The sequence below is a fragment of the Pistacia vera genome, unplaced genomic scaffold, assembly GCF_008641045.1.
Source record: "Pistacia vera cultivar Batoury unplaced genomic scaffold, PisVer_v2 Contig157, whole genome shotgun sequence".
In the NCBI taxonomy this organism is placed as follows: Eukaryota; Viridiplantae; Streptophyta; class Magnoliopsida; order Sapindales; family Anacardiaceae; genus Pistacia; species Pistacia vera.
Genome location: NW_022195652.1, coordinates 345083 through 366905, shown reverse-complemented (window position 1 = coordinate 366905; position 21823 = coordinate 345083). Strand labels below are relative to the sequence as shown.

The 21823-nt window shown below is 36.2% G+C and overlaps 1 protein-coding gene, 1 long non-coding RNA gene and 2 pseudogenes across 2 annotated transcripts; all 4 read right to left on the bottom strand.

The window, feature by feature from the left end:
• Positions 1–179: 179 nt before the first annotated feature.
• LOC116124846 lies at positions 180–5090 on the bottom strand (annotated as a pseudogene).
• Positions 5091–10869: 5779 nt separating this feature from the next.
• Positions 10870–11676, bottom strand: LOC116124817. Its single transcript, XM_031410567.1, has one exon. The coding sequence runs from the start codon at positions 11449–11451 to the stop codon at positions 10966–10968; it is 486 nt and encodes a 161-aa protein (XP_031266427.1). The 5' UTR covers positions 11452–11676; the 3' UTR covers positions 10870–10965.
• A 413-nt stretch (positions 11677–12089) lies between these two features.
• LOC116124818 lies at positions 12090–13952 on the bottom strand. The gene is made up of 3 exons (XR_004127264.1): positions 13897–13952; positions 13671–13731; positions 12090–12584 (listed from the first exon to the last, which is right to left on the bottom strand). It is a non-coding gene; the product is annotated as an uncharacterized LOC116124818 (long non-coding RNA).
• A 5338-nt stretch (positions 13953–19290) lies between these two features.
• Positions 19291–20279, bottom strand: LOC116124845 (annotated as a pseudogene).
• Positions 20280–21823: the final 1544 nt, after the last annotated feature.

The window sequence follows — 21823 nt, the reverse complement described above, 5'->3', positions numbered from 1 at the left end:
AGAACATTCATTGCCAGCATACATATTGATCAAATTCTGGAAATGCAGAATTACCAAAGGCCCTCATTGCAAAAGCAAAAACTGGTTGAAATGGTAACAGTAATGAACATATTAGTGCCAGAATAGCAAACCAAAAATGCACACACATAAAGAGCAAATATCTTTTATTAAATCGATGTACAAATGGAGAGCCTAGTTTGCCTGACTCCTCTGCTGGTACTATTTCAAGTACTATTATGATGTCGATACATCCCACAATCACAATCACCAAGATACAGGATAGACACTGATTGGAGAACTTTTCTCCTACAGATAATCACTTCAGCTGAATGACAATCTGCAACTCGAACAGAAGTGTAACTCAATTAGTAAAAGAGAAATGGACGCAACTTTAGAAAAAGCTAGGCAAATCTGCTTGGAGGAATTACATTTGTGCCATCACGTTATACCAATATACTAAAACTGTGCCTATCCTCGCCATGGAAACATATTCTTTAAAAGCTCCTACCAATTTGTCACATGTTTGCTGAAGCAATCTTTGGATAAAGGAGTCTGGCTCAACACCCTGCATAACAAAAATGACATGGATTTAATTTCAAGCAATAACATGAAGTAAGATATGTGGTTGATAATAGAAATGGCTCATGTACCTGGATCCTTGGTGGTATCTTCCAAACCAGTGCCATGCAAAGAAATGAACATGGTATATAAACCCCATGCTTGTGTCCAGCATAGTAATGAGTTCGTAGAAAAATGGCCTCTTTGTAAAATAATAGATCTGCAGTGGTTTTCCATTGAAAATATCCACAATTTACTGTTTTTACCTCCAAATTGTCCTCAACCATGGCACACTAAAATTACTGCCTGCTTTCACTTCTCAACATAAGTGGCTGCATAAATCCTTACCGGGTGAGCTATTTGTTGCTACAATAAAGCTTTGCTGGAATGCAAGATATCCTATCAATGCCATGCCAAGGAGACCCATTGCACAACTAAACTGCACAGAATATATAACTCATACTCTGGTAGAACTAGACAAGTTCTTCAGGTGAGATCTCATCAACAAAGTAAATAAATCAATTTGCCCAAGTATGATAATCTGCTACCAGTAATCCAGGCAAGAACAAGAACCCTGCTTAAAGTGGTGAAAACGATGACGATCCCTCACCACAATTTCACGATCAAAAGCTTTGGAAATGAACTTTGCTGCAGTGTGACAGTCATTACATATTCGCAGATTCTTGATTATCCGTATTGGTGTTGGTGGACTTATAGTTATAAGCCCAAAGGCAATTGCAAGCTTCTCACTGTGTCTAAATAGAGTGGATTCCTTCTCTTCTTCATCAATGTCAAGTGAAACTTCATGTGTATTTGGTGCATAACCTTCAATCTTCAATCTCTTTGACATTTCATCTAACATATCCTCGATCTCATTTATCTGTGGGTGTGTCTTATCCCCTGCCAGAAACTCATGAACTATTCCGTTTGCTTCAATCATGCTGCAGCCTGGGACCTTCACCACTCCACGTTGCGTCATTGTCCCCCTCACCTCAAGAACATGATCCCAATTACCTTTTAACGCATGTATGTTGGACAGTAATACATGGAAACCATCATGATCAGGTTGAAGCTCAACAAGCTTTCTTCCTACCCTCTCCCCCATTTCATGGTTACCATGTTTCTTACAGGCTGCAAGCAAAGCACCCCAACTAGCAACATCTGGGGACATGGGCATACTCTCAATGAGTTTCTCCGCTTCTTTGAGCATACCTGCACGTCCTAGAAGATCAACCATACATCCATAATGCTTAATATTGGGTTCCATCCTGTGCTCTTGAATCATGGAATTAAAATGATGGTGCCCTTCATCTACCAAGCCCATGTGCCGACAAGCCCCAAGAACCCCTATAAAAGTTATCTCATTTGGCACTATACCGCTTTTCTTCATCTCTGAAAACATGTCAAGTGACTTGCCCACCAAGCCATTCATCGCAAAGCCAAGAATGAGAGCATTCCAAGTAGAAACCCCCTTTTCCTCGATCCCATGGAAAACCTCCATTGCATTTTCCACACACCCAAGTTTCATGTACATGTCTATAAGCGTGGTACCCAGAATGACATTAATCTTGAGTCCATGCTTCCTTATATATGCATGAATCCACTTGCCCTGGTCAAGGGCGGCCAAGTGGGTGCAAGCTGAGATGACACTCACCAAAGTGGTCTCATCAGGCTGAATCCCATGAAGCTGCATCTCCTGGAACAATGCCAAGGTCTCAGAGTATTGGTTGTTTTGAGCATAGCCTGAAATCATTGCACTCCAAGACACAACATCCTTTTCAGTCATGATATCAAATAAAGCTCTGGCCTTTTCAATTGAACCACATTTCCAGTACCCTGATATCATAGAATTCCAAGATATCAAGTCCAAGCTGTAACCTGCATTGAACAGTTTCTCAGCCGATATTATCTCCCCACAACTTGAATACATGTGAATCAATGCATTTTGAAGATTAACATAAGATTCTCCAATTTCACAACTAAATTATGGATCAATTTCCCCGTTGTCACAACCGTTAAATGTGCACAGGCAAAAGAACCTAACAACCACACCCTCATCCACCATAACTTTATGATCATTCATTGTCATGAACATAACCAAAGCCTCCTCGTACATCTCATTCTGCTCATAAAAGAAATCAGCGCACTCCATGAAACCAAATCTTTCTTAGGCATTGATTAAACAACCTACAAGCCTCATTCACATAACCTCTTCTACCAAACAACACTCATTGAATTCGAAGCAATTATGTTCCTTTCAGGCATCCTATCATAAATATCCTTCGCCTCTTCTAAATTTCCCGCGTTAACATACCTGCCAGATAGAATTCCACGAAACCAGTCCACACAGGACTTACATCAAAGTTACTGCATCACACATATTTCCACAAACAGCATACATATTTATCAATGTATTATTAACATATACGCTGAATCAAAACCACTTTCACAACGTGATCATGAATCAATTTCCCTTCAAAAACGGATAAACGTAGTGCACTAGCTTGAGCAAGAAGTGGGTAAGTGTAATTATCAACACCCACATTGTCATTCTCTAAGTTTGTAACAAAAAATGGCTTTTTGAGGAGAGTTTCTTGAATAAGGCTCTGATCATGGTGTTAAAAATGAACGCATTTGGTCTCTATGTACCAAAGACTTGAAAGAGTAATCGATGTCTAATTCAGTGGAGCATTTGAAAAGTCTACTTGCAGCAAAGTGTCTGTAATAAAGCAGTAAGACATTTGAAGAGTATCTGAGTGAACAGTTTTCAAATTTTGAATTTGGCAACTGGGTCTCTAAGATTGAGAGTTTATAGTGGTTGAAGATGGTTTTACATTAAGGATGATTTAATTGGGAAGAGAGATGTGCCAGTTTTGCTGTCAAAGACATGAGGCTATTTGAATTATGAAAGAGAGTCAACTAAGTGGTGAACACCATAGAGCATTTGGACATCTCAAAAACTGGTTTGGAGGGAAGACATTTGACTAACTTAGAAAGTTGAATTCAGGGAGCAGAACCATTAGGGCATAGTCTCACACCTCATGTCCTCATGGGAAATAATCTCATTCTCATAACATTTTTATCAATAAAACATTGCTTCATAGGGTGGTTGTCATGATAATGAGTAAAGCCACATCCTTTATATATTATTGATTTTTTTTATTATATAATCATTTTCTAATTAAAGTGAAAGGACATTTTCTTTTTCTTTTTCATAATTGATGTTAAAGTCTTTTTATACACATCTCAATTAATTAATATATGTTTTTTTTTATAATCAGAGATTTTTGTTTATCATTTCCATAGTTGATTTATTATTTTTTTTATTGGGTAACTCTTTCTTTTAAAATATTGCAATGTATTTTTACTCTTTATAACTATGAAAATATTGTATGATTATGGTTTTACTTTTACTCTATTTTTTTTTTTTTTTTTTTTTGGACCCATTTTTTATTCTAAGAATATATATAATATAATTAACATTTACATATATATAGATAATTTATATATATTTTGGCTATCACTGTCTAAATTTTACATTTTCATATTGTTATATATTATAATATAATAATAGAGAACATGTTTAGAATCTAATAATTGATATAAGTATATAACAATTAAAATATTTTATAACTTTTCAGCTTATATCTTAATTTATGACATTATAATTTATGTCAGGAAATAATATGTTTTAATTTGCCACCAATATTTAAATGCCTCGTAAATTGATTCTAATTCTATGATTACAAGATTATTTCCTATTTTAATTCATATGAAATTTTTTATTGATGGATTCAAGATCTATAATCAATTTATTTCTAAATCTTTCTTATCAATTTACCTTTTTAGACTCTTCTCATTTAAAAATAAAAAAAAGTCAATCGTAATATGCTTTTGAATAAATAGAAAAAAAAATTTTACTAATTATATAATATATAGGAGAAGAACTAGTACCATAGTTTTTACATGATTTGGACTTATCTTTAATGACCTCTCCCATGCACAACCAATCACATCGTTTCTTCGTGTCATTCCTTAAATTTCTCAATGAAAATATCTACTTTGAAACTTCAAAATCCAACTTGAATTTAATGTTCTTGGAAGCTTCGTAGGATATTCATTTATTGGCTTCAAATGATAATATTATGTGAACGCTATATGCTGTTCCGACTGTAGAGAGTCACTTCAGTTATTCAAAGCATTCTCCCATGGATAGGTTTGAATTGTCACGCCCTGTTACTACATCAGAAGATTTGACTCGGACGATCTTACAAACGAAAGTACTCTTGAAGCTTCCAAAATCACATCTTGATAAATCCACATATTGAATTTAACTTGTGGATATCGTTACATTGACGACTATTCCTTGCTTCTTCATCTATATACTGGCTAGTAGTAGAAGAGAAAGAAATCAAATTAAAATGGCCAGAGAGTTGTTCGTTATGAGGTAGTGGCCCTGCAGGAAGCAATTTTGGGGGACTTTTTCTGCTTTGGCGCGTGGTTGCATCAGTCTCAATGATATCGATGGTCATATTCGCTTGTGGTGACAGCACCTCGGGAAACGTCGTAGTGGAGGTGGAGGAGGAGGAGCAGCAGGAGGAGGAGCATGTGGAGGAGGAGGAGGAGGATTGGAGGAGGAGGAGGAGGTGGTGGTGGCTGTTGAAAGAAACAAATAAAGCAAGCAACTTCTTGCAATTTTTGTTGCTGTCAGAGCCCTAATTTGTATTATTTATTTCAAGGTGTAGTTACGTAGTGTTATTCCAGTCATGCATTACTTTGTAAAGTCAAATTTTTATCGCATCTTTTCTTTTCATTCCCTTGAAATCAATAACGAATGAATCTGTATATTTAGGGATGAGAATTCACTTCATAATCCGAAATAATTTTTATACGTATACATTTAATTAAATTAGTTATTTCATATTTCGTTAAGATGATCTAAGTCCTAACAAAAAAAATTTTAAATAATCTCAATTTCTGTATAAACGTTCTCTACTTTAACTAACTTTCGCTAGAATTTATATAAGCAACATCCAGTTAATTTTTGTTGATACTTGATTTGACACCAACGACTCACACGTGCAAAGTTCTAACGGACGTAGAATACACTGATAAGAAAACATGAAATGAAACAATGAATGAGATGCGATATTTAAAGTGGTTCGGATCTCAAAAGCAATCTACTCCACTGCTTTTGTATTAATAGATGGGTAAAATCGGTCGTGTGAGACGAGTTGAGTTACAATCTAGAGACAATACAGAGAGAAGAGAAAGTATAAACTATTTTAGACTAAGATCAGCCAATCCTGTAAATGAGAGGGTGTCCTCTATTTATAGTGGGGGAGTTTAAAGTAATGATTATAACTCAACAGTAGGTAAGTGTCGTGCAAATCTTTCTTTGCATCCCTTGGTTATCTGCACGAGAAATATCCTCAAATTGCACAGGACTTGGGCATGTGGATAATCCTAACTACTTGCAAGTCTGGCACTTACCTGCTTATTTTTTTTTTTCTTATCATTTCATAGTTGATTTATTATTTTATTTTTTTGGTAACTCTTTCTTTTAAAATATTGCAATGAATTTTTACTCTTTATTAACTATGAAATATTTTATGATTATGATTTTCTTTTACTCTATTTTTTTTTTTTTTTTTTTTTTGACCTAAATTTTTTATTGCAAGAATAATATAATATTATTAACATTTACGTATATATTAGGTAATATATATATGTTATATGAAATATATTACACATTTGTTTGGTCTATAACTTGTCTAAATTTGTACATTTTCATATTGTTAATATATTTAATTATAAAAATAGAGAACATGTTTAGAATATAATAATTGATGTAAGTATATAACAATAAAAATATGTTTTAACTTTTCGCTTATATCTCTTAACTTATGACTTATATAATTATGTCAGGAATAATATGTTTTATTCGCCTCCTAATATTTAAAAATACTTTGATAATTGATTCTAATTCCATGATTACGAGATTATTCCTTATTTAATTCATAATGAAAGATTTTTATTGATGGATTTCAATATCTAATTCACTTATTTCTAAATCTTCCTTATTAATTTATAGACTCTTCTCATTTAAAAATAAAAATACCTTTTGAATTAAAATAGAAAAAAAAATATTTACTAATTATATACAATAATATATATATATATTCGGGTCGAGGACGTGACCATCTCCGTCCTCGAGTTAAGGAATGCCATTGGGCTTAGGCCCGTCCCGTTCCCGATTGATTTGAGGAATCTTCGTCCTGTGCGGGGCGGGGAAAATGTCATCCCTAATAACATATTCTGATTGAGTTTACAAACGAAAGCTCTGCCCTCTGGATGGAAAGGAACTAAGGAAGTATTACAACAGCCAATGACGTTACATTCCCCAAAATAATAAAAAGATCCTCAATTTAATAGTGTTATACAAGAGGGTATCAGTAATATTTCTCTTATTTGTCTTCCACCGTAAGCAACCCTTCCGTTTCCCCTCTCCCGCCAAAACTAAACCTAGCCCTAACCAGAAATGGCTCCAAAACACCAAACCCACCACCAGGGATTCCTATCTTCAATCTTAAGAGCCGGCACATTGGTCGAGGTCTCCTCAAACGACGTCGGCTTTCGTGGGTCATGGTTCACTGGCACAGTCATTCGTCGTGCATCAAAAAAGGATCCTTCAAACTACTTGATCCAATACATCCATTTTTCTCAGACGAGTCAGGAACCAAACCCTTGAGGGAAATTATCGACTTGGGGCAGCTTCGGCCGTGGCTCCAAGAGAGAAGAAGAGAGAGTTTAAGTTTGTGAGGAGTGGATGCGTTTTATAATGATGGCTGGTGGGAAGGAGCTATAACTGAGGTTAATGGTGATAAATTTAAAGTGTATTTTAGGAGTTCCAAGGAGCAGTTTGAGTTTACCAAGGAGGACTTGAGGCTGCATAGAGAATGGCTTGGTGGCGATAAGTGGAAACCACCCTGAAGGAAGAAGAAGAAGAAGAAGAGAATGGAGTTAGCTTCTTTTGCTTTAATTTTTTTAACTCTTGTGTTTTATTCTTTCATACCGTGTTATATGTCTGACTATATTGGATTGTTGTGTTTGGGAATGTAAATTGGTATTTCTTGGAGAGCAGATGATAAGATCATATGGGGCAATGGAAAAAGCCACTGCATGCAGATTATTACATAGCTGGTGGGATTTTATGCAGCTTGCCTGTTATGAAATAACCTGGCTTACATAAGTTAATGAGAATGCAAGTTCAGTGGGTTTGCGCTTGTATATACACAATAAGGGTTTTGGGCAAGTTGCATAGATAAGATTAAAGCCTTCATTGCTCAAGGTTTATTATTATGTGAAATCAATTAGGAGGTTGAACCTAACGATGGCATACAATGTGGCTAGTGTGATGTGTTGAATCCTCTAAAGTTTCTTTATATGACTTCGTAAGGGAGAAAAGAAAATAAACTCATCTTTATTAATTGGTTTTAGATGGTACTTATATGTTGTGGTCTTTGATTTTGATGAAATTTCTTATGCTATCTGCATTGTGGATTTACAGTTAGAAACTTAAAATGTGTAATAGTAAGGAGTCCTAAGTGTTAATATTCTTACCAAAGAAGTGGTAGTCTCTACGGAAGAAAAAAAAAGGCACAATTTTTCTGATCTACTTCTTTAGAATAAGATCAAATTTTCTGCATTTGATTGATAGATTGAATTTGTCAAAGGAGATTTCTAAAGGCATTCCAGTTAATGGAGTAGGAGTAGGAGTACATCTTTACTATAACTTTCTCACACCTGACTTTCTGTGTGCTGTGTAGCAAGGTTTTACTTGAATCATATCTGTTCCTTTTTGTTTGCTTTCAGTTCTTTTGCTTGGTTTCTCATTCTTAGTTCAGGTAATTATGTTTTAGGTCATCTCTAATGAACTTCTATTGTTTTTGCTTTTTACTTTTTGATATTTTTATCGACTTTTCTAAGTTTTGGCTAAACTATAGATAGTTCTTATTGTATCTTTTTTTTGTCAGCGACCTAACTTGTAGAAAAGGAATCTAATGCATTTTATGAAAATTCAGGTGATGTTTTTGATGTTTTTCATTACTTCAAAGGAGCCAACTAATGAATTTTGGATTCAGTGGAATCTCCTTGTTTAGCCAAATTAAGGGCAATTCATGAAACTTGATTTTTCCATCTTAGAGATACTTATGTGTCATGTTGGCTTTGCCTTTTGCTGATTGATAATATTGGTTAAGGAACTGAGAATGTGGATTTGATGTGAATTTATAACATAAATAAACTAAATGTTGAAATAATTTAAAGATAAATGTGCCATGATGATTTGTCTTGTAGTTTTCTGTCGTTGCTGTTGTATGTATCAATACCATGTCATCCAGCATTTGTGATAGTGATATATTCTGGTTTCTTGAGAATGTGATCAATTATAGATAATGTCTTAAACACTATGAAGCTTGATGTGATTTTCATTGCTGTTGGCAATGGCCATTGGATAATAGCCCTTGAAGGAGCAAAAACTTTCTCCATGTATGTTGAATTTGGTATGTGACTAACTAGTGAATTTGGACAAAAGAGTTTCCCTCGCTACAAAAACATAAATAAACTAGATATCTAACAACCCCTTTGATCAAGGAGGATTAAATGCAAAGCCTAGCCGTCTTTTCAATTACATGTTTTTAATCATTCTTCCTGTATGTATATTCTTGTTTTCTCCTGTCAGTATGTTGACAGTTTGGGTGTCTTTAGTCATTTATGGGCTCAGCTTTTTAAATTTTGAACTGCAGAAGGTGTCAACGGAAAGCAAAACAGAGGACGAGCATGACAAAGCTGTGACTGAAGTGAAATTTGACAAGGGGGCATTAGTTGAGGTTAGCAGTGATGAAGATGGTTTTGATGGTGCTTGGTTTGCTGAACTGTTATTGAACCAGTTGGGAAGGACAAGTATCTTATTGAGTACCAGAGCTTGAGAACGGAAGATGATACAGAGTTTTTGAGGGAAGAGGTGGATATTCTGCACATACGACCTTCTCCGCCAGATACTGTGGTGGTCGATAGCTTCAATAGGCTTGATGAGGTTGATGCTTTGTATATGATGGTTGGTGGGTGGGGTGTGATTTCCAAGGTTCTTACCAACTCAAAGTACATAGTCTACTTTAAGAACACCCTTGAGGAAATGCAGTTCGAGCACTCTGAATTAAGGCTACATCAGGAGTGGATTGATGGCAAATGGAGTTTAACTTGCCGGGGTATTAATTCTATATTGTTCTTCTTTTTTTGCTTGATCATCATTTTATACTTTGATGCTGCATACAGATTTTTTGTGGTATAATGCATATAAAAAACCTGGTCTACTAACAAAGCTACTTCATTCTCTCTTGTGTCAACCTTCTAGTAACTCGGGATAGAATAGTATGCTAATTGAGATAAATTTCAGTGAGATATCAATTTGGGGGGAAAAAGTTTTTTGTTGTTGACCATGCTAATAATTTCAAATAAAAGCGTGGATGTGACATTCTGTGATTTGATTGACTTCATCGTAGAGATCTCAAGTTATTAATTTTCCTTACCCTTCACATTGGTGCTAATGATTTGCACACAAAGTCTTCTTCTGCTAATTTTAATTGTCATCAAACTTTTTCACTAATGGTTTGACTATTTGTGAGTTTTTTTCAGGGTTTGAAGTGTGATTGCTGAAGAGAGAGAGAGAATAACATTCAATCTCTAGGCCTTGGTTATGGTGATAGTAAGTTAAATGTCCCGGCACTGCTGCCTCACAAGTTGCACATTGGTGGTTGCCTTAACATCTAAATTTTAGGCATTAAACCTCAATTTCTTTTGAAGCACCCCTTAATTCATTATAGTTGATAATGTAAATCTGCTGGTGTCTAGAAGTCATAGCATCTGAATATGAATGACTGTTTAAGTTTTACCTTCTGCAAATGAGATGATCTCTGTTGCTTCTTTAAATTGCTTGTGGCAATTATGTCAATGTCAATAAACAGCTTTTTTATGGATAAAATATTGGTTTAGTACTGCTCATAGTCAGATTTACATGGCAGGGTAAATAATAAACAAACTTTCCTTGATCAATGATATTGATGTTTTATCAATCTGGGAAACTTCTCTTTACCCATCCTTGTAACGATAAGACATAAGTATTGAACTAGTCTCATGTTGAGATCTGCTAATATATATCTAGATGCTACTGAAAAAAAAAAAAAAAAGGGATCAATGGACTTTGAAACAGAAAGAGGAAAACACCTTAAAATTCGATTTCAGTCTTTTCTTATTTAATGAGTAACACTAGGAAGAGGACAGGACAATACATAAAAAGTGCACATGAAGAAACACTACAGGGAATGAAATGAAGCTTATTTCACATCCTTACACTGGCACAACTCCATTCACTTCCTTCTTCTCTTTATCCTTCACATCCTTCTTCTCTTTCTCTTCAACCTGAAAAGCAGAAACAGGGAAAGACCTGTTGAGTCCAGCAGGAGTCTGGAAAGTGATCTTCGCACTTGATGGATCATCAATGTATATATCACTCAGTGTTAGCCAAAGCAAGAGCTCTTTGGTCTTCACCCCAGTGAGTTTCTTGATCTTGTTGGGTTCAACAACAGCTGTGACCTCAGTTGCATAACTCACAAGCTTCCCAATCTTTTCAAACTTGTGGGTTATGCTTTTCTTCTGTTTCAGCCACACAAAACCTGTCTCTCTCAGATACCCACATTCTTCTATGTCATGCAATGGCAGCAACCCATTTGGCAAACCTACCTCCCTCAGCAACTCCTGTGATTTCTCTTTACATATCTCATCTCCACGGTACATCTCTGCCTTGGCTCTGATTTCTTCTGTGACTAGAGACATGGTTTCTTTCCTTCAACTTCACAATTTCAATTCTGATTTTGTTGGTGTGAGAACAAATGAGTAGTGAAACACCGCTGTGATATTTGATAGATATATATACTAGTGAGACTATAAATTTGCCCTTGTGTTTTCACAAAACTTTAAGAAATGGCAGGACAGGTAAGTGAACAAACATAGTTGGGTAAATTAATAATTGATCTAAGGACAATCTAGATCCTGCATGTGTTTGATAATTAAATGTGAACAGACACATAATATTTATATCTTTGTGTAAATGGTCAACCCTCAACACTCAACCCTCAACACTCAACCGTAGATTGATTTGACAAATGAGATGGGCTACTTCAACTTGTATAGGCTGCCTGTATTTATGACACAGTTGGAAAATTTATGGCAGAATTAAAGGGAAAGCGGTGGGTTGGAAATCGTAACCAATAAGAGAGCAACACTTGTAATGCAGTTGAAAATGGGATACTATTCATTAGGATGACTTAATATGGTGATCAATCCTTGGAAATCTTAAACACCACTGAAGCCCATTAGCTTCACCCTCAACCTCACCCTTGTCCTTGTCACCATGCGGTTGGATTGATAATGACTTGACCATGCTCATTAATACATCTCTAAACAAGACTTAAAAGAGTAAAAGTTTTTCATAAATTGTCCACTCTTTTGATTCAATTCAGTTTGGTGTTATGATCTTGGATGGTAGACAAAGTAAATATGTTGTACAGGTTGGTAAACTATAAATAGTTGGAGGGGAGCCAAACTTTTTGCATATACCAAACCTAAGAACAATGTTTGGACTTCATTACTTATTTGGCAATTTCAGTAAATGCATTGAATTGAATTGAAGCAAGGGAAGGTAATAGTATTAGTTGGAAGGAATTTATAGAAGAATTAGGCTAAAAATTAATCCCAAAATCAAGGACAATTCTTAAAGCACAAGAAATCAACCAATCTGTTGATAAGATAGATGCTTGTATAAGTAAATTTCTTTCACCAATAATTCACTCTTCCTGAATTTTCCAGCTTTCACGTTACAGCGCCCTCTCCATTCCAAATCCTTGGCTGAAATTATTTAGCAACGATTCCAGATGTTTAATTTCCTTTGGCAATGACCCTGTAAGAACCTGTTTTGACACCACCACTTGTAACTGTTTAACTGTATGTAATATGACTAGAAGTATAGCATTGATGATATAGAGTATAGACAACTAACAACTGAAAGTATGTTACAACTACTGAAGTAATTGCGGGTACCAACTACCCATATCTTCAGCATTGGAGTAAAAGCCTTACCATAAGAAATTATGAATAAAGCAACATTCATTTCTAATATCAGAAAGATGCATGAGAATTGGAACAACCACGGGTCCGTTTGTTACACTCTCGAGAATACTATATTAATATTTCCAATAAAATTAAATAGTAAAATTGACTTATTCTGACAATATTATTCAATTTCTTGTAAAATACCCCTAAATATTTTTTTTTAGAAATTACAAAAACACCCCAACAATCCACATTTACCAGATTCTGACCATCACTATCAGAAGCTGGCTGAAATCTGGTATAATGGCGCACTACCAGCTGAATCTGGCCGGTAGTACGCCGATCTAGCCTTTTTCGACCAGATCCACAGTGGATCTGGTTGAAAAAGGCCAGTTATGTAGCCAAAGATCTAGCCGTTGACGACCAGATCTTTGACCGTAGCCAATCGTCAACGACGGCCAAGATATGGTCGTCATTGACCAGTGGCTGTCGTTGACGACCAAATGCGGATTTGGCCGTCAATGGCCAGATCTAACCATAGATCTGGCCTTTTCCAGCCAGATCCATTGTAAATTTGGCTAGAAAAAATCATATCGACACATGATTGACAAGATACAACCAATCATGCGCCGATAAGACGACTCCGACCACCCTCCGACGATGGTGGTCGACTGTCCGTATTTAATGGGTGAATTGAGGATGTTTTCGTTAACTTTTAATATTTTATTATAGAAGTGTTTAGTATATAAACAAACATAAGAGATATTTTTGTTAATTTCCAAATCATACATCGTAATAACCGTCCTATTTAACTTTTTTTAACTTTTTTCAAAATATTATTCTAAAAAGTATCAGAATAATGAATCAAACGAACCCCACGTTTCTTCAGCTACTGGTGTATCATAATACCAAAAGGAAAATACAAACTTGGTCAAAATTTATACCTCATAGCCTGTTTCTGTAATGAGAACCTCATCCTCAATCCTTATGCCAATACCTCGAAACCTGCAATATGTCTTCCTTTTATGACCGACATCAACATTTTACAAAAACAATTGCATGTATGCAAGAAGAGCATGATAACAAATACAGGATTCAAGGGTTACATCACATAAAAAACAATTAGGAGTCGTATGCAGCAATATTTACACAAACAGACAAAACTACTACCTCTCTGGACCATCAAACGAAAGTGGGATGTAGATTCCTGGTTCAATCGTTATCACCTGTCCATGGCAGACCTTTATCAAATCTTAACAAAATAATAAAAATAAAATACTAATAAATAAAAAAACAAATAAATAATAAATAGTGACTATGCTGATGCAAATAGATAACAGGCAGCAGATCTCATTTTCATACTAGGCCAGACGTCACCAATGCAGACACAGTTAGCTGCTTAGCAAGTCATCAACACTCAAAATGTAATTTGGTACATTTATATGTTTGATTTTTTTAATTCTGTCTATTTACTAAGATTATTATATAATCGCAAATACATCCTTCCAAAGACACGAGATGGGTAAACCGCATCTTTCTGGTCCACTCACTTGCTCAGTCAATGTCTCCCTTGTGAGTATGTGATAGATACCCTTACCAAAATCATAAACACACAACCAAATAGCAACTGTTAACCACAACAAACCCGGAAACACACAATCTGCTAACACACAGAAACCCAGAAGATAATCTGAAATTATAGGTTTATATTGAAACTGAACGATTCTACACCAATTATCACAACCTCAGCTCAAGCAATAGAACAGAACAGAAAACAAAGATAAACCAACACAATAAAGGAAAACGTAGCCTGCTAGACTTCGAGGGCTAGCAACCTCCCAATCTGCTCTTTTCACTTTTTCAGAATATCTCCTCTAATTCTCCCTATCTACTTTTATCCTAGTCAGTCTCTCTCCATAACAGAATTCTCCAGACCAGTGTTCTGAAAACCGGATCGGACCAGCCGGTTGAACCAGGAACCGGTGTCATCTTCAGTCTGGTTTCCCTTGAAAACCGGTAATCTTAATCAAACCGGATTGAGCCGTGGTTGGACCGTCGGAATAGTGTCGATTCGAGGTCCAATCACGAGTCAATCCCACCGGATTTCGGCACCGTTCGAGGGAGATAACACCACCATAAGAATTGACGGCATATCCACGACAAAACCCATCCATTTTCTATGCCGTCGTCCAGCCTTTAGTTGCTCGCCGTCCACCTATTGTTCATGCAATCGTCAGCCTTCCTTCTTTATTCGAAAAAATTCCAACGCCATTACAACTCCCTGACACCACCATAAGATTCATCGACACCTCTAAATCAAAAGCCCCATCATTCCAAATATTGATTGCCTGTCGATCGCCGTCCACCTATTGTTCACGCACCGTCAACCTTCCTTCTTGATTCCGGCAAATTTCGGTGCCGTTAGAACTCCCAGACACCACCATAAGATTTGTCGACACCTATACATCAAAAGCCCCATCATTCTAAACTTCGATTGGCTGTCAATCGTTGCTGCCACCACCACTCACCATTCTCTTCGTGCGACTACCCAGATAGCAGGGGTGTTTTGGATAGATTTTGAACCTTTAGGGACTCATGCGTAATTATTTATGGGTGTTTTTGATGAATTTCAAACATTTAGGGACTAAACTGTAATTTTACAGGATAGGTCCAACTGACCGATCCAACTAGTCAAACCAGTTAAACCGGCAACCGGACCCTTGAATGAGTCAAGGCCCGGTCCGGTTTTCAGAACATTGCTCCAAATAACCATACTCATACTGCCACCTATCTCATATAATTCTCCTTCACACTCACACGCTCAAGACCCCTTTTTGCCTGATTACCATTAATCCTCTACTGCCCCTTCCTACGCCTCCTATTGTAGAGCAACACATCAGGTGTTTCATCATTACGTCTTGAGTTTTATATTAGGAAATTCATCTAATGACTGAGAGAGAAGAGAGAGAGTTTAAGTTTAGTGGAGAAGTGGATGCGTTTTAAATGATGGCTGGTGGGAAGGAGCTATAACTGAGGTTAATGGTGATAAATTTAAAGTGTGATTTTAGGAGTTCCAAGGAGCAGTTTGAGTTACAAGGAGGATTGAGGCTGCATAGAGAATGGCTTGGTGGCGATAAGTGGGAAACCACTTGAAGGAAGAAGAAGAAGAGAAGAGAATGGAGTTAGCTTCTTTTGCTTAATGTTTTTTAACTCTTGTGTTTTATTCTTTCATACCGTGTTATATGTCTGACTATATTGGATTGGTGTTGTTGGGAATGTAAATGGTATTTTCTTGAGAGCAAGTGATAAGATCATATGGGGCAATGGAAAAAGCCACTGCATGCAGATTATTACATAGCTGGTGGGATTTTATGCAGCTTGCCGTTTAATGAAAATACCGGCTTACATAAGTTAATGAGAATGCAAGTTCAGTGTGGTTTGCGTTGTATTACACAATAAGGGTTTTGGGCAAGTTGCATAGATAAGATTAAAGCCTTCATTGCTCAAGGTTTTTATTATGTGAAATCAATTAGGAGGTTGAACCTAACGATGGCATACAATGTGGCTAGTGTGATGTGTTGAATCCTCTAAGTTTCTTTATATGACTTCGTAAGGGAGAAAGAAAATAAATCATCTTTATTAATTGGTTTTAGATGGTACTTATATGTTGTTGGTCTTTGATTTTGATGAAATTTCTTATGCTATCTGCATTGTGGATTTACAGTTAGAAACTTAAAATGTGTAATTAGTAAGGAGTCCTAAGTGTTAATATTCTTACCAAAGAAGTGGTAGCTCTACGGAAGAAAAAAAAGCACAATTTTTCTGATCTACTTCTTTAGAATAAGATCAAATTTTCTGCCATTGATTGATAGATTGAATTTGTCAAAGGAGATTTCTAAAGGCATTCCGTTAATGAGTAGGAGTAGGAGTACATCTTTACTATAACTTTCTCACACCTGACTTTTCTGGGTGCTGTGAGCAAGGTTTTACTTGAATCATATCTGTTCCTTGGTGTTTGCTTTCAGTTCTTTGCTTGGTTTTCCTTCTTAGGTTCAGGTAATTATGTTTAGGTCATCTCTAATGAACTTCTATGTTTTTTGCTTTTTTACTTTTTGTATTTTATCGACTTTTCTAAGTTTTGGCTAAACTATAGATAGTTCTTATTATCTTTTTTTGTCAGACCTAACTTGTAGAAAAGGAATCTAATGCATTTTATGAAAATTCAGGTGATGTTTTGATGTTTTCATACTTCAAAGGAGCCAACTAATGAATTTGGATTCAGTGGAATCTCCTTGTTTAGCCAAATTTAAGGGCAATTCATGAAATTGATTCTTTCCATCTTAGAGATAACTTATGTGGCATGTTGGCTTTGCCTTTTGTGATTGATAATATTGGTTAGGAACTGAGAATGTGGATTTGATGTGAATTTATAACAAATAAAACTAAATGTTGAAATAATTTAAGATAAATGTGCCACTGATGATTTGTCTTGTAGTTTTCTGTCGTTGCTGTTGTATGTATCAATACCATGTCATCCAGCATTTGTGATAGTGATATATTCGGTTTCTTGAGAATGATTGATCAATTATAGTAATGTCTTAAACACTATGAAGCTTGATGTGATTTTCAGGTGTTGGCAATGGCCATTGGATAATAGCCCTTGAAGGAGCAAAAACTTTCCCGTATGTTTGAATTTGGTATGTGACTAACTAGTGAATTGGACAAAAGAGTTTCCTCGCTACAAAACACAAAATAAACTAGATATCTAACAACCCCTTTGATCAAGGAGGATTTAAATGCAAAGCCTAGCCAGTCTTTTCAATTACATGTTTTTTAATCATTCTCCTGTATGTATATCTTGTTTTCTCCTGTCAGTATGTTGACAGTTTTGGGTGTCTTTAGTCATTTATGGGCTCAGCTTTTAAATTTTGAACTGCAGAAGGTGTCAACGGAAAGCAAAACAGAGGACGAGCATGACAAAGCTGTGACTGAAGTGAAATTTGACAAGGGGGCATTGTGAGGTTAGCAGTGATGAAGATGGTTTTGATGGTGCTTGGTTTGCTGCAACTGTTATTGAACCAGTTGGGAAGGACAAGTACTTATTGAGTACCAGAGCTTGAGAACGGAAGATGATACAGAGTTTTTGAGGGAAGAGGTGGATATTCTGCACATACGACCTTCTCCGCCAGATCTGTGGTGGTCGATAGCTTCAATAGGCTTGATGAGGTTGATGCTTTGTATAATGATGGTTGGTGGGTGGGTGTGATTTCCAAGGTTCTTACCAACTCAAAGTACATAGTCTACTTTAAGAACACCCTTGAGGAAATGCAGTTCGAGCACTCTGAATAAGGCTACATCAGGAGTGGATTGATGGCAAATGGATTGTAACTTGCCGGGGTATTAATTCTATATGTGTCTTCTTTTTTTGCTTGATCTCATTTTATACTTTGATGGCATACAGATTTTTTTGGTATAAAGCAATAAAAAAACCTGGTCTACTAACAAGCTTACTTCATTCTCTCTTGTGTCAACTTCTAGTAAATCGGGATAGAATAGTATGCTAATTGAGATAAATTTAGTGAGATATCAAATTTGGGGGGAAAAAGTTGTGTTGTTGACCATGCTAATAATTTCAAATAAAAGCGTGGATGTGACATTCTGTGATTTGATTGACTTCATCGTAGAGATCTCAAGTTATTAATTCCTTACCTTCACATTGGTGCTAATGATTTGCACACAAAGTTTTTCTGTCTGTAATTTAATTGTCATCAAACTTTTTTCACTAATGGTTTGACTATTTGTGAGTTTTTTTCAGGGTTTGAAGTGTGATTGCTGAAGAGAGAGAGAGAATAAAATTCAATCTCTAGGCCTTGTTTGGTGATAGGTAAGTTAAATGTCCCGGCACTGCTGCCTCACAAGTTGCACATTGGTGGTTGCCTTAACATCTAAATTTTAGGCATTAAACCTCAATTTCTTTTGAAGCACCCCCTTAATCATTATAGTTGATAATGTAACTGCTGGTGTCTAGAAGTTCATAGCATCTGTAATATGAATTGACTGTTTAAGTTTTACCTTCTGCAAATGAGATGATCTCTGTTGCTTTTAAATTGCTTTGTGGCAATTAGTCAATGTCAATAAAACAGCTTTTTTATGGAAAAATATTGGTTTAGTACTGCTCATAGTCAGATTTACATGGCAGGGTAAATAATAAACAACTTTCCTTGATCAGATAATTGATGTTTTATCAATCTGGGAAACTTCTCTTTTACCCATCCTTGTAACAGATAAGACATAAGACTTTGAATAGTCTCATGTTGAGATCTGTAAATATATATAGATGCTACTGAAAAAAAAAAAAAAAAAGGGATCAATGGACTTTGTTGAACAGAAAGAGGAAACACCTTATAAATTATATTATCATCTATTTCTTATTAATGAGTAACACTAGGAAGAGGACAGGACAATACATAAAAAGTGCACATGAAGAAACACTACAGGGAATGAAATGAAGCTTATTTCACATCCTTCACATGCACAACCATTCACTCCTTTTCTCTTTATCCTTCACATCCTTTTCTCTTTCTCTTCAACCTGAAAAGCAGAAACAGGAAAGACCTGTTGAGTCCAGCAGGAGTCTGGAAAGTGATCTTCGCACTTGATGGATCATTAATGGATATATCACTCAGTGTTAGCCAAAGCAAGAGCTCTTTGGTCTTCACCCCAGTGAGTTTCTTGATCTTGTTGGGTTCAACACAAAGCTGTGACCTCAGTTGCATAACTCACAAGCTTCCCAATCTTTTCAAACTTGTGGGTTATGCTTTTCTTCTGTTTCAGCCACACAAAACCTGTCTCTCTCAGATACCCACATTCTTCTATGTCATGCAATGGCAGCAAACCATTTGGCAAACCTACCTCCCTCAGCAACTCCTGTGATTTCTCTTTACATATCTCATCTCCACGGACATCTCTGCCTTGGACTTGATTCTTCTGTGACTAGAGACATGGTTTTTCCTCAACTTCACAATTTCAATTCTGATTTTGTGGTTATGAGAACAAATGAGTAGTGAAACACCGCTGTGATATTTGATAGATATTATACTAGTGAGACTATAAATTTGCCCTGTGTTTTCACAAAACTTTGAGAAATGGCAGGACAGGTAAGTGAACAACATAGTTGGGTAAATTAATAATTGATCTAAGGACAATCTAGATCCGCATGTGTTGATAATTAATGTGAACAACAAATATATTATATCTTTGTGTAAATGGTCAACCCTCAACAACTCAACCGTAGATTGATTTGACAAATGAGATGGGCTACTTCAATGTATAGGCTGCCTGATTTATGACACAGTTGGAAAATTTATGGCAGAATTAAGGGATATAGGTGGGTTGGAAGTGGTAAACAATAAGAGAGCACCATGTAATGTAGTTGAAAATGGGATCCAATTCATTCGGATGACTTAATATGGTGATCAATCTTGGAAATCTTAAACCCCACTGAGGCCATTAGCTTCACCACTCAAGCCTCACCTCACCTTGTCTGTCACCATGCTGGGATTGATAATGACTTGGCCATGCTCATTAATACATCTAAACAAGACTTAAAGAGTAAAAGTTTTTCATAAATTGTCCACTCTTTTGATTCAATCAGTTTGTGTTATGATCTTGGATGGTAGACAAAGTAAATATGTTGTACAGGTTGGTAAACTATAAATAGTTGGAGGGGAGCCAAACTTTTTGCATATACCAAACCTAAGAACAATGTTTGGACTCATTACTTATGGCAATTTCAGTAAATGCATTGAATTGAATTGAAGCAAGGGAAGGTAATAGTATTAGTTGGAAGGAATTTATAGAAGAATTAGGCTAAAATAATCCCAAAATCAAGGACAATTCTTAAAGCACAAGAAATCAACCAATCTGTTGATAAGATAGATGCTTGTATAAGTAAATTTCTTTCACCATAATTCACTCTTCCTGAATTTTCCAGTTTCACGTTACAGCGCCCTCTCATTCCAAATCCTTGGCTGAAATTATTTAGCAACGATTCAGATGTTTAATTTCTTGGCAATGACCCTGTAAGAACCTGTTGACACCACCACTTGTAACTGTTTAACTGTATGTAATATGACTAGAAGTATAGCATTGATGATATAGAGTATAGAAAACTACAAATGAAGTTAGTCATACTTGAAGTAATGCGGGTACAACTACCCATATCTTCAGCATTGGAGTAAAAGCCTTACCATAAGAAATTATGAATAAAGCAACATCATTTCTAATATCAGAAAGATGCATGAGAATTGGAACAACCACGGGTCCGTTTGTTACATCTCGAGAATACTATATTAATATTCCAATAAAATTAAATAGTAAAATGACTTATTCTGACAATATTATTCAATTCTTGTAAAATACACCCTAAATATTTTTTTTAGAAATTACAAAAACACCCAACAATCCACATTTACCAGATTTGACCATCACTATCAGAAGCTGGAAATCTGGTATAATGGCGCACTACCAGCGAATCTGGCCTATGCGAGTACCGATCTAGCCTTTTCGACCAGATCCACAGTGATCTGGTTGAAAAGGCCAGTTAGTAGCCAAAGATCTGCCGTTGACGACCGATCTTTGACCGTAGCCAATCGTCAACGACGGCCAAGCTAAGTAGTAGAAGAGAAAGAAACATCAAATTAAAATGGCCAGAGAGTTGTTCGTTATTGATGGTAGTGGCCCTGCAGGAAGCAATTTTGGGGGACTTTTTCTGCTTTGCGCGGTGGTTGCATCAGTCTCAATGATATCGATGGTCATATTCGCTTGTGGTGACAGCACCTCGAGGAAACGTCGTAGTGGAGGTGGAGGAGGAGGAGCAGCAGGAGGAGGAGCATGTGGAGGAGGAGGAGGAGGATGTGGAGGAGGAGGAGGAGGTGGTGGTGGCTGTTGAAAGAAACAAATAAAGCAAGCAACTTCTTGCAATTTTTGTTGCTGTCAGAGGCCCTAGATTTGGTATTATATTTTCAAGGTGTATTTACGTATGTGTTATTCCAGTCATGCATTACTACTTTGTAAAGTCAAATTTTTATCGCATTCT